The sequence below is a fragment of the Rhinolophus hipposideros genome (assembly GCF_964194185.1).
Source record: "Rhinolophus hipposideros genome assembly, chromosome: 24".
Taxonomy (NCBI): domain Eukaryota; kingdom Metazoa; phylum Chordata; class Mammalia; order Chiroptera; family Rhinolophidae; genus Rhinolophus; species Rhinolophus hipposideros.
Window position 1 is genome coordinate 18954382 of NC_138070.1, and position 13144 is coordinate 18967525.

The 13144-nt window shown below is 35.4% G+C and overlaps 1 protein-coding gene across 3 annotated transcripts in view; it reads left to right on the forward strand.

The window, feature by feature from the left end:
• HORMAD2 (HORMA domain containing 2) overlaps positions 1–13144 on the forward strand; it is a 71143-nt gene that overhangs the window by 12947 nt on the left and 45052 nt on the right. For all 3 annotated transcript variants that reach the window (XM_081037580.1, XM_081037581.1, XM_081037582.1), the window contains exons 4-7: positions 2705–2768; positions 3263–3299; positions 7941–7961; positions 8978–9004. In XM_081037580.1, coding sequence (XP_080893706.1) covers positions 2705–2768; positions 3263–3299; positions 7941–7961; positions 8978–9004 — 149 coding nt within the window. The remainder of the gene's footprint in view (positions 1–2704; positions 2769–3262; positions 3300–7940; positions 7962–8977; positions 9005–13144) is intronic.

Genomic DNA, 13144 nt, shown 5'->3' on the forward strand with positions numbered 1-13144 from the left:
AAATTAAATTTTATTGGGGAATATTGGGGAACAGTATGTTTCTCCAGGGCCCATCAGCTGCAAGTCATTGCCCTTCAGTCTGGTTGTGGAGGGTGCAGCTCAGCTCCAGGTCCAGTCGCCATTTTCAGTCTTTAGTTGCAGAGGGCATAGCCCACCATCCCATATGGGAATTGAACCGACAACCTTGTTGAGAGCTCTTGCTCCAACCAACTGAGCCATCCAGCAGCCCCTTCCCTTTGTTTCTTTTGTCCTTAAACTTATGCTCTCATTTCCTTATATTACAAGCTATTTCTGGCTCCTTTCCTTCTCTGGCTCCTTTCCTTAAAAAAACAAAAAACAACCTAGGACTCTTCAATTTTTCAAAATCTTATTTGTTTAAAAACCTGGATTGTGATAACAATTCAGAAAATCTTGCCGATTTGTCACTAAAGTGGGAATTATCATCTGGAAAATAAATATAGAGAGCTACAAATTTCCTTTAACATGTTATTTTTTAAAATCTAACTTTGCTTTAAATTTCTCACATTTGTATTTAATGATATACCTTGGCCTCATTCCAATTTAATTTTCTTAAACAACATTTGACTTTATACATGAGCATCAATGAAATGCATCTATGCTATAAACACAAAAACATGATACTTGCAATTAGGACAGCCTCATTTGTATTGTGTCCTTTTTTGATGTATTGGATATGTGAATAAAAAAGGGGCCACATACTAAACCTGACAAGCTCAGGGGAGGCCAGTATGGCAGGCCTTACAAACTAACTCAGAGACTGAAATTAACCACATAGGATGGTCTGAGCATAAAATTCCCTAACTAAAAGTGGGTCATGATGGGTAATCACATCCTTGGCCTGTATCTTCTTTGACAAAGGTCAATCTTTACCTTAAGTGAGACTGTCTATTGTCTTTTTGCATCTAAGATAACATACCCTTGGAATGTCAGAGTAATACCTTTTTCTGGACCCCTCACGGCACAGCCCACTGCACCAGAGCACATGACCACAGAACTCCTCTGTTATTTTGTTCCCCGATTACCATCCCTATGTGCTGTAAAATGTTAATTATTAACTATCTTGTACCCACCAATGTAAAAGAAGTATTTACTTCTTTTTTACTTTTTATCCAATCCCAGAGATTTCCCCGCTTTGCTTTCTCCCACCCCTTTAATCTACCACCAGTGGATTTCATGTACCTTTCTTATTTTTCTCCTCCTTTGATTCCAATGTATAAAATAAGCTGCAAAACTGCCATTCTCTGGAGCATTTTCTTAATTCATTGAGATTTTGCTTCCTTGCAGTTATCATCAGTTTGGCTCAAATAAACTCGTTAAAGTTCTCCACAGGTTTGGAAATTTCTTATGTTGACAGATACAAATCTGTAATAGTGAACATGTTTATGTATAGTACATAGTTAGTTTCTTCTTTTGTTTGGAACATAGACTGGAAAAAGACCTTTTTTCTTGGTAGTTAATTGACAACAAAATTCAACTGAGTAAATTTGAAGATCTAATTGTCTTTATTAAGCAATTCATAAATTGGGCAGCATCCCTTCTAGCAACTGGAAGGGCACTCTGACGGCTTGTACAAAATGGAAACTTTTAAATAGGAATGAAGGTGAGCAAAGAAGCTATTGACAAAGAAAAGAATGATTTATCTTGGGGCCAGGACACCTTTTCTTTGGGAGAAGAGAATGGGAAGGGTTTTTATCATGAAGCTTGCCTCTTCTTTCTGTGGGGGATGGAGAGGGCCCACAGTGACACATTACTTCACTGGTGCTTGAGCAGAAAATTCCATACTGGTTGATTAAGATTACATTTCTGGGAGAGGTATGGTAGAAACTGCAGTTAGGTCAGGTATTAAATTTAGATTTGGTATCATGGGTTTTTAGTACAACTGATGCCATTTGGGGCCTGTGGCTTTACAGGCTACATGTGGCTACATTTCTTTAACACAGTTAAGCACTTACTGTATGCCAATCACTATACTACTCTAGGCATGGGAGGGGTAATACCATGCCTATAGCTTTAGTTTTGTGGACAGTTTTAGTGGAAATTATGTCTCCTTCTCAATGTTTGTACATAAAGTAGCATACATCATAAAAATGGTCATTACTCCTATGTCACTCTCATTTTTGTAGTCTCTAATGTTACACCAACATGGAATAATTTTAATAACCCTAAATAGAGGTAGAGGTGACATCAACTTTAGGATAGGAAAACAATATGTAAAGGTTAAGTGACTTATGCAAAGTCATACATGAATCAATGATTGATTTTGGACTGATCTAAACCAAAACTCCTTTAATATGATTCTCTGTTCTTCCCTATGTTGACATAAGAATGTCCAAACCTGACGAGAATTTTTATGAAAGTTTATTTGAGCCCAACTGACAGCATGCTGGGAAGCAAGATCTCAAATGCTCTGGAGAATGACCGTTTTGCAGTTTGTTTGTGTATTTGGAATTAAGGAGGGAATGTAAGAAAGATTACATGAACTATAATCCAAATTGGAACCAAGTTAATTATGTATGTAGGATTTTTAAAGTAGATATTTAGAGATTCAAAATGTTTTTATAAGCTATAAAACTAAGTAAGTTTTATAAACAAAATAGTTAAAGGAAATACCCTTATTTAGCATGGACAATTTTAGCAGAGCAGTCATTTAGTAGGTGAAAATAGACTGTTTCTATTTCTGTAGACCTCAGTTTAAAAATCCTCCGAGAAGATAAAAAATGTCCTGGATCACTGCATATTATCAAATGGTAAGTAATTTAAATTTTACAAAAGTTGAACAACATTATTTTCATCACAGTTGAAATTACCTATAATACTTTATTTGGTAACATTTCCTTAAAAACATTTCTTTTGTACAATTTCCTAGAAATTTGTAACAATTATTCAATATTATTTTCAGATACTGACTTAATGTTGTTTTTTGAAGTAAATGGACTTGTATAAAGAAAGGAAAATATCAATCAAAATTTGATTACTCATATGTGTGTCAGTTGCCTAAATATTATGGGAGCTGGAAAAAAAAAATGTGATTCCCTACCTCAGAATTGCTTGTCTGTTATTTACAAAGTATCAACAATATTCAAGGATATTGGGAATTTTAAAAAATTGATTAAATGGGAAAGGTAAATGATTATCAACTTAATGTTCTTCAAAGCAAAAAAAGTAAATCAATTTAGTACTTGGAATTTTTTTTTACTTTGCATCTAGTCCAAATTGACATCAAACATTTATTTCTTGACAGGATTCAAGGTTGTTTTGATGCTTTGGAAAAGAGATACGTAAGAATGTTTTCAATTTTACACCATGATCAAAGGCTCATCTTTTATCTCTTAAAAAAAGAAAAAAGGTTTTAGCCTTTACTTTGTTGTGTTTTAATGATGTACCAGTGGCTACTGGTATTTGCATTCGTGAACCAGTTTCTTTTTATGTCTTTGTTGTCCCATTGATGTCTCGTTTACATCAATTAGAAATGAAACCCTCATTTTTCTCTCTTACATACTCATATCTTTGTTACCACAAATTTCCTCTGAAGTCACTAGGAGATATCCACAGGATGTGGGAGAGGGGAGACAAGAATCTGGCATTCTGCATATTGAACATGTTCAAAATAGTGGCAATTCAGTTCCCAGATACGAAAGGAAAAAATGGACTTGAATAATCCATTTTTATTCCATGTTGGTTATTTTGTTAACCACATTTGGTGCATGTATGCGTATATAATTTGTTACCTCAAAATAGTTAGTAATTGTGGCTCAATTTTTTTTTTGAATTTTAAGTGCATCAGATCCCTCTTGCTGCCCAAGACAGATATGAAGGGTGTAAAAATTAGAGGCTATAGTCCTAGTTGAAGAGACTAGGTAGATAGATCTATCTATCTACCTACCTACCTATGTATCTGAACTTATTATCACTGCTTCTTCCTGTTTCCCCCATCTATCTTTTTACTCCTCAATTTCCATTCTTTTAAGAAATCTGGAGGTGAATAAGCCTTACGTTGGATTATTAATAAATCATTGGATTATTTAGTCACACACATATATTTCCTTTTTCATTGAACAATTACTATTTATAACTTATTCAACACTGACCTGGGGAACTGAGGAATACGAAAATCAAACAAATAAGGGAATGTATACTCAAAGAGCTTGTTGACCATGGCAGAAGATAAATGATATTCGTGGGCCCAGCTGATTATCAGCTGTTACACACTGGCCTAACTGTTCCTACTGTTAAAATACTGAAATACTCGGTGTCAGTGGTGAATAGCTGCTTCTCTGAGACCCCAAATGACTCCCACAATGTCCTCTCCTTCATCCCACCGCTGTCTCTTTTGGGATCTCCCCAGACAGCTCTATAATCTAGCAACTAAAGGGTTAACAACATGGTCCAGGAGAGCTTCCAGAAAGCCAGCCCCAGGTTTCTGATTAGTTAGTACCTGAGCCATATTGGGATGTTAAATATTGATTTTTTTTCATATCGTACTTTGACTATCACAAGTATACCATAATACTCATTAGAAAGTGATGCGTGCCAAAGGAAAGATATTGACTATATGCAATGGATGTTTGGAAAAGGAGGGGTTAGATCCAGTGAGGGGCAAGACGGAGATCTTTGGGAGAAAATGACTTTTGATCTTTAAAAGCCCTGAGTACTTGGACAGGTTGAGAAGGTGGAGAAGGACGTCACAGCATCCTGAACAGTGCTCATTCATTCTCCTCATCCATTCATTTATTATAGCAACACTTCCTGAGGGCCCATCATTGAGGGGCAGTACAATATAGTTATAAGCTCGAGTTTTGGAATCAGTCTTAAATGAATCCCAGTTTTGCCACTTGTTGACATAAGAATGTCCAAACCTGGAGACAATTTTGTAAGTTTATTTGAGCCAAACTGATGACAGTTGCCGGGAAGCAAGATCTAAACTGTTCTGGAGAGTAACAGTTTTGCATTTTCTTCTATGCATTTGATTAAGGAGTAAAACAGAAGAAAAAGTACAAGAACATGGGAGAAAGCAAGACCGGGGTTGGATTACAGAATAGTTAACCAGATTATGTATCCTCTTAAGGGTAGTTTATTTCAAAAGTGTGTTAATCCTAGATACATACTAGGGTTTCCAGGTGGGAATTCCCTCCTAATCTCAGGAATTTTCTTCGCTTTCCCATTCCCAAATACAGAGAAAATTTGGTCGGGAAATCGGGAAAATCGGCTCCTTGAACCCAGGTGGTTGGTAGTATCAGCCGTCACTTTGTGGAAACAATTAATCGTGGAGAACAGAAAATAGTTTATATCTCGGGATTCAGGAATGGGAAAGTGAAAAAAAATTTCCTGAGAACAGGCAGGAATTCCCGCCTGGAAACCGTACACAAGAACAATGGACAGCGCTTGCTTAAGGCAAGATAAACCTTTTGCTAAATAAGTTATATGCCTGGGGCATGACGACTATCCACCATGACCTGCCCAGTTAGTAATTTATGATCAGATCATCCTGTGAGGTTAATTTCTGTAGAATCCCTTTTTCGTCCACACACTTAATGTTTGTGTGACCTTGGACAAATAACCTACCTCTTGGTACCATAGTTTCTTTACATACGAAATGGGGACAATAATAGTACCTATCTCTTAGGATGAGAATTAAATGAATTAATAATCAGTGGTTTTCAAATGTTAGGTTGCTTCAGCACCACCTGGAGGCCTTGTTAAAGCACACATTATTAGGCTCCACCCCAAATTTCTGATGTAAGAATTTGCATTTCAGACAAATTCCAGGTGATGCTGAGACTGGTGGTCTTGGGACCATACTTTGAGAATCACTGATCTAAAATATTTAGAACAGTGCCTGACTCATAATAAGCAGTAGAGCCCTATGTAATTGTTCTTTCTCTCTCTCTCCACCCCCGCTCTCTCTCTATCTCTTCTATCTCTCTCCCTCCCTCCTTCCCATCCTTCCTCTTTCCCTTTTTTCCTCTCCCTTCCCCCCTCCTTTTCTTCCTCCCTTGCCTATTTAATCTGTGCCTGACGTTGTGCCTAGGTACTTGATAAGATGAAAATAAGAGAAACATGTGATTCCTCCACTCAAGGACATCACAGTCTACTAGAGAGTCACTTAAATTATTATAATATGACATGTACTAAAATAACAGTGTAGTATAAGAAGAGTATCTGTCTAGTTTGATGGATTCGTTTTACTTAAATGACTACCTGTATAACTGAATCAGTTAAATTTATTGTTTTGGGAAATGAAAAGACAACACCTTAGATGAATGACTTAGACTCTTAAGTAAATAGTATTTATATTGTTTTTCAGTTGTTAATATCTTACCACTTTTCCCAGGGTGCTCGCATTTCTAATAGGAAGTAATTAATGTTTTAAAAATAGATTAAGTAAAGTCATGTTTGAGTATCTAGAGATCTTAAAAGATGTTTTGTTGAATGATTATTGCTAGTTGTGAAATTTTAGGTGATTTTTAGTTTTCTTTATACTTTATATTATGCTTGCTTTCTTTTAAAATAAAAATACATATTTTTCGATAGTTATTATATAAAAGAGACTATATTGTATATAGCCTGCGGATTTGTATCCTTATTCACATTCTCAATCCCTTACCATTCCAACCCACTGTCCACATTACATTCTTTCAGAATGTAAGAATTCAGAAACCCGAGTTTACATTACATTCTTTCAGAATGTAAGAACTCAGAAACCTGAGTCTGATCATGTCATTCTTTAGCCTAAAAATCTTCCATGGCTTTTAAAATAAAATTCGGAATCCATCACATGATCTACAAGGTCTGTATGATCTAGTCTCCATCTGCCTTCCCAAAGCATCACTCTCACCATTGCTCACCATGTTCAAGCCATATAAGGATTCTAGAACATGCCAAATGCCTTTTACCTTTGTACATATTTTTCCCTTTTGCCTGGAAACTTTTTTCCCTACCCAAATACGCTTTACTTGGCTAACTCCAATTTATCTTTCAGGTCTCAGCCTAAATATTTACTTCTTCAGGGAGGCCTTCCTTGACAGCCCGCCTCCCCCAGTCTAGATGTTTAATATTCTCAAGCACTCTGTGCTGCTGCTTCATAGCAATTCACACAATTCAAACCTATCTGTGTAATTTTTTTTGTTTAATGTTTTCTTCCCTGCTCATCTGCTCGTTCCCTGAGATCAGGAGCCTTGTCTATTTTTGAATGAAATGAACTTTTAATTAAATAATTAATATAAAATAGAGTTTTACTTTGTAGTCTTAAAATCAATTGTATGCAGTAACCAAAATAGCCACACAGTGTCACCAAAGTTTTAGTGCTTTGCATGAAATAGGTGAATAATTTGATATGAAATTATGGTCCTGATATGTTTTCATTTGTCCTGAAATTTTTTCATTTGTAGTCTAGTTTTTAAAAATTTATCAAAGGCTTTCTTATGTCTCTATCTCTATATCTCAATATCCTATTATTCTTTCAAGAGAGAGAATCTGTTTATAGTGATGTATATATGTAGGGAGGGCACGGGTTTTATAGATTTATATCAGATTTAAAAATTTTTGTTTTAGTAGATCAGTTTCAAAAGGCACAATTTTTTGAAATATTTGTGGCATATTTAATTTTTAGTAATAATAAATTATTTTGTATATCTTTTGTCTCCCAAACTAGAATATAACTTAGAGAGAATAAGGATAATTATTTTCTGTTTTTGTATCCCTCCCCTCCCTAGCAGAACCCTGGGTATGTAATAAGCACTCACTTGAATGAATGAATAATTAGTATCCCTTTTTCTGGTCTTCTGAATAATATATTTTTTCTACCCAAATCTTTAGAACCACTCTGAAATATTTTAATTAGCCTCTAATGAAAATAACAATAATATAGTTGCAAACATATAATTAATATATAATAACAATAGTTTTCTTTTCTCTTGAAGCTACACATGGCAATACTTACAGTAAGTACTCATTTAAAAGACCAAGCCTGTCTCTCCTTTATTGTCTTTTGGGAAGCGAAACATTAAAACAGTAATTTCCTTCCTCCCTCTTTATCTGTCATATGACATTTTGGAATTTAAAAAAACATAGAATCTATCAGAAGTTTTAATAAAAGATCACAAACTATATACTGTGGGTGCCAAAAAATGTGTACACATGACTTTTATTCATCTTTTGTTATCGGTATATACTGAGTATTACAATTTTAATACAGTTTTTTCCTTTCTTAAAATGTGTGTACATTTTTTTGGCACCCTCTGTATTTCTTTGGTGTATTACAATACATAGGAAAATATACAGGATCTACTATCTGCTTCTTCTATTGGCTATCAGGATTTTTTTTTTTTTGAGTTACTTTACAGACTTGAAGTTTTTTGTTTTTGAAGTTTTGCAGACTTTTTTTAAATTAAAGTTTATTGGGGTGACAATTGTTAATAAAGTTACATAGATTTTAGGTGTACAATTCTGTAATACATCATCTATGTATCACATTGTGTATTCACCACCCAGAGTCAGTTCTCTTTCCATCACCATATATTTGATCCCCTTTGTAGACTTTTTTGAAGTGTTCTGTAGTTAAGCATAGAAAGAAAATGAGAAGATACCATTGAGAATATATGATTTATTTTAAAAATGTATGATTTATTTAAAAAATTTTAAACCTTAAATTATTTAGAGCTCAGTCACAGTAATTATAAATACCTTGTTATAATTTCCTTATAGTCATTGTTCGCAGAATACTCTAAAGACTTTCTATGTTTACAAAATAAGAGCTTATTCCACCTCTAGTTTGAAATATATATCTTAATATATATGTGTGTGTATATTGTATATATGTATATATCAATACTCAATATAGCATATATATCAATACTCAATACAGCACAAATTGAATTGTTCACATAGACCATGTATTCTGTGAGGAGTAATCTAGTAAGTTTCAGAAATTAAATACTGTTTATTTTTCCTTAAACAGCTTTACACAAATCCCAAGGAACCTGAGGTAAGAACACACATAAAGATGGGCAGTATATGTATATTATATTTAAATATGTTTACCTGAGTTGAAGCAATAGATTGTTACTAGACTACCACGTGAGCAAAGGAACTCGTAGTGAGCTCTTTCAGTGTGTTTTGTTATAAACTTCACCAATTTGTTATTACAAGAGTTTTTAAACTAGTTAGGGGCATTGAAAAAAGAAGCATTGAGTAAAACTGAGCCTATTTTCTAATATGTTAACATTAAGAATCTCTGCTTGTATAAAAACCACATTTCATTATTTATTTTAACTGATTCTGAATCCTTGCTGTTTGTGGCCTTTTGGAAGATATGGCATATTTCTAAACTTTTTTTGCCAACTAAATTCTCCTTTTTTTGACCTTTTCATAGATATTCAGAGCTTCACCTCTTTGCTTCTCTCTCTAAATTTCTTCCCTCTGCTTATTGAGTCCTACTCATCCTCAAGGCCAATTTATGTTCAAATATTTCATGAAAGCCTCTTTTCCTATTCGGTTCACACTAATTTCTTCCTTCTCTAAATTTCCAGCAGGACCTTACAATTTAACACTCTCAATTGATTCATGCAGATTACTTTATCTTCCCAACCAGACTGTGAATTATTGTTTTCTGTCTTCCAGAGTGAATGTTAGTCGTGACCATGTCATAGTTACTTGTGCTACTTTAAATGGTAGCTGTGGAGGTGGCATAGAAATGGAGTGAAAAGCCTTCCGATTTTTGTTTTTGTTTCTTCTCTTTCTATTCTCTTTTTTCTCCTTCTAGCTTTCTTTCCTCTTTCCTTGCTTTCAGTTTTCCTTTTCTAAGACAATGGATTTAGCTTAATCAGTGGCATGCAAGACTAAATTAAACATTTTTTAGTCTTTGATATCCTTGATTGGCAAGATTATAAATAGCTGTTTGAGCAAGGTGGAAGAAAATTGGTGCATACAGGTAGGTAACAATTCCTCAGTGCCAAACTACCTCTATTTATCTTTGTCTCTTGCATAGTTTCAAAATGCTTTTATTCCCTATAGGTCAGAGGGGAAGTTTCCCAACTAAACTATCCTGATAAATTGTTCATAAATTGATCACTTCCTTAGTGCAATAAATTATTATGTTTTCTTATGCAAGTAAAACTCCTAGTCTGAAACCAGTGGTTTTAAGGTAGTGAAATGCTAAGCAAATTGGGCTTAGCTACAGAAAAATCTTACCAAGTAGGAAGAAAATTATTAAATTAGCTTTGATGCAGGCAATATGTATAATAATGAAGTTAGAAACAAAAGCTTATTTTATGATAAGTTCTAAGCTATCATTTATGACCCAGAAAACATATTTTGAACGCTTACAAATTCTTTCCTATAGTAGTGATCCCTAGCCTTTCTGTGTTCATGGCAGACTTTTGATGACTGGAAAATTTGGTGGCCTGTTTGAGCTATTAAAGATTTAAAGGGACACCAAACAAGTCAGCAGTACTTACAGTACAACTATGGCATGGCAATATTCATAGCGCCTAAAAGTATCCATGGGGTTGTGCTGTTTTATGGTTGCTGTTTAGCATCAAGTCGCTAATAGAACTATTTACCTCCCCGATCTCATTCTTGTATATACTCACAAAACAACATTCTCTCAAAACAACAATCTTTCTTTGGTATTTATCTGATACTGTACCATGTTTCTTGACTCCTATCTGTAGAAGTGTATCCTCCCCTAAACAAAACTGCACAATCAATAACAAATATTAGTATTTACTTGAAACAAAAATTCATTTTACACGTGGATTAAACTTTGCAGCACTCTTGTGAAGAATCTGTCATGGTACACAATGGAAAACCTCTGTCTTAAATAAAGTGTGCTTACCCAGGCCAGAGGCCAACAAGAGTTTTACGCATTGCACAAAGTTGTGATGCGTCTGTTCTCATGAAAGAGAAAAACTGACAAAAGTAACTGAAGTGATGGAGAAGTATAGTGTAGCTTTTCTACAGACACACACTACAAAATGTGTGGAGGGCATTAATAACATGTCTAGGCCAAAATCTATATATATTAAGAAAAGATTTACACAACTCTGCATGATAGACCCGTAAAGAATTACTATATATGAATATTGTGAGGACACAAATCTTACTGTTTTACCATCTATTTCTTTGTGCCTGTTGGACAGTAGGCACACTTTTAATAGACTACTTCAGGAACTTAACTTTAGGTGGTTCTTGTTTCTAGCTACAGTATGCTTTTAGTGACTTTGTTTTTTAAAAAAAAAAAAATCCCTGTTGAAACCCTTGGTGAAATCTTAATTGAGTGTAAACTCTATTCTGGCTGAATATTTATTCTTTCAGCAAATATTAAGTAGATTCTCTTTATGTGCCTAGCCCTGTTCAAGGTAAAAAAACACATGGGTTAATAGGATAGACAAGGTCTCTGCTCTCTGGAAGCTTAATTCAAATGAGAGAGTATAAAATAAAGAAGCAAGAAAACAAAAATTAGCAAATCAATTTCAGATAGTCATAATGGCATAGAGAAAATAAAAGAAGGTGGTTTGCTGGAGAGTGCTGAGATAGAGAACGGAGGAAGAGGGATTAGAAGACAGTCCAGGGAAGGCCTCCCTGAGGGGCCACGGTGAGCTGAGACTGAGCAGCCAGAGGAGGCAGCCTATGCAGGTCTGTGACAGGCAACGGCTGTGACTGGCAGAATATCACCACAGTTAACATTGCAGGTGCTGGAGTCAAATCCCAGCTCTACCACTTAACTAGCTTCATCTAGGATAATAATATCTACCTCAGAGTGCTGGCTACATAAGAATGAATAGATGTAGAGCATTTAAGGCAGTGACTGATAATATCCCTGATATTATCACTGACAATAATATCATTATTATCCATTGGAGATGGCGCGTTCCAGAGTACAGCTGTGCAAGGGTGCTAAGGCAGGAAGGCTTCTTGTATGTTTGTGGACAGAGAGGGTGCCGTGAGCCCGGAAGTTAGGTACTGGGAGGGAAAGAGGCAGGAGAGGAGGTAAGGTCAGAGATGTAGGCGGGGACAGATGAGTAAGACCTTGTAGACCACGGTAAATTTTGGTTTTACTGTAAGGGCAATGGGAAACCATTGGGAGTTTTAAGCAAAGGATAACATGGCCTGATTTGTATTTTTAAAACTCTATTTGGCCATAGAACAGAATGAATTATAGGAGTAATTTGGAAGCAAGCAGATCAAATGAAGAGAGATGGTGGTAGCTTGGATAGGGCGATGGCAGTGAAGATGAAGAGAATCAGATGAACTTGGGATATGCTTTGGAGAAAGACCTGAAAAGATCTGGTTTTGCCAGTGGATTGGAATGTGGAGGGAAAAGGAAGGGCTTCATACGTGTGTTGCCATTGCTTTGGTCCATGTGTATATATTCAGTGTGATTAATAGAAACCATTCATGAGCAGTTTAAAGGGTAATCTTTATTAAGCAACATATTAAAAAAACAGAAGAACATTTTAGGTGTTAAGAAGAGGCTAGTTAGTGCCAGCTGTAAATATACCTTCCTTGATCAATGAGTCAGATTGAAGTTATTAAGGATTAGCATCTTCTGTAAAACAATTACAAACAACGCATTATTTGTTTCAGGGACCAAATAATAAACTGTTAATAAAATTACCAGCTACTGAAAAATCTACTCTTGACACAATTTGAAAAAAAACAAAACAAAAGATAGCTCAGAGCATCAAAAGCTACAATTCACTGAGAAACGTGGGCAGACAGGAAGAATAGGCATTGTTTACTTGACAGGGCAATTACACCCAGCATCAGCGGAAGAGAGGAAGCTGTGAAACTAGCCTGTCTGGAGTGAACCTTTCTCGCTGTAGGCACCTCTAGTCTCACATACCTCTACTATTGTATGGTTAGTTGTCCCTGGGGAGATTGGTTCCAGGACCCCTGTGAATGCCAAAATCTGCGGATACTCAAGTAAAGTGGCTTCATATATGCATATAACCTACACACATCCTCCTCTAATCTCTAATCATCTCTAGATTATTTACAGTACCTAATACAATGTAAGTGCTATGTAAATAGTTGTTACACTATATTGTTTAGGGAATAATGACAAGAACAAAAGTCTGTAAGCGGTCAGTACAGATGCAGCCATCGTAGGTCTAACTACATA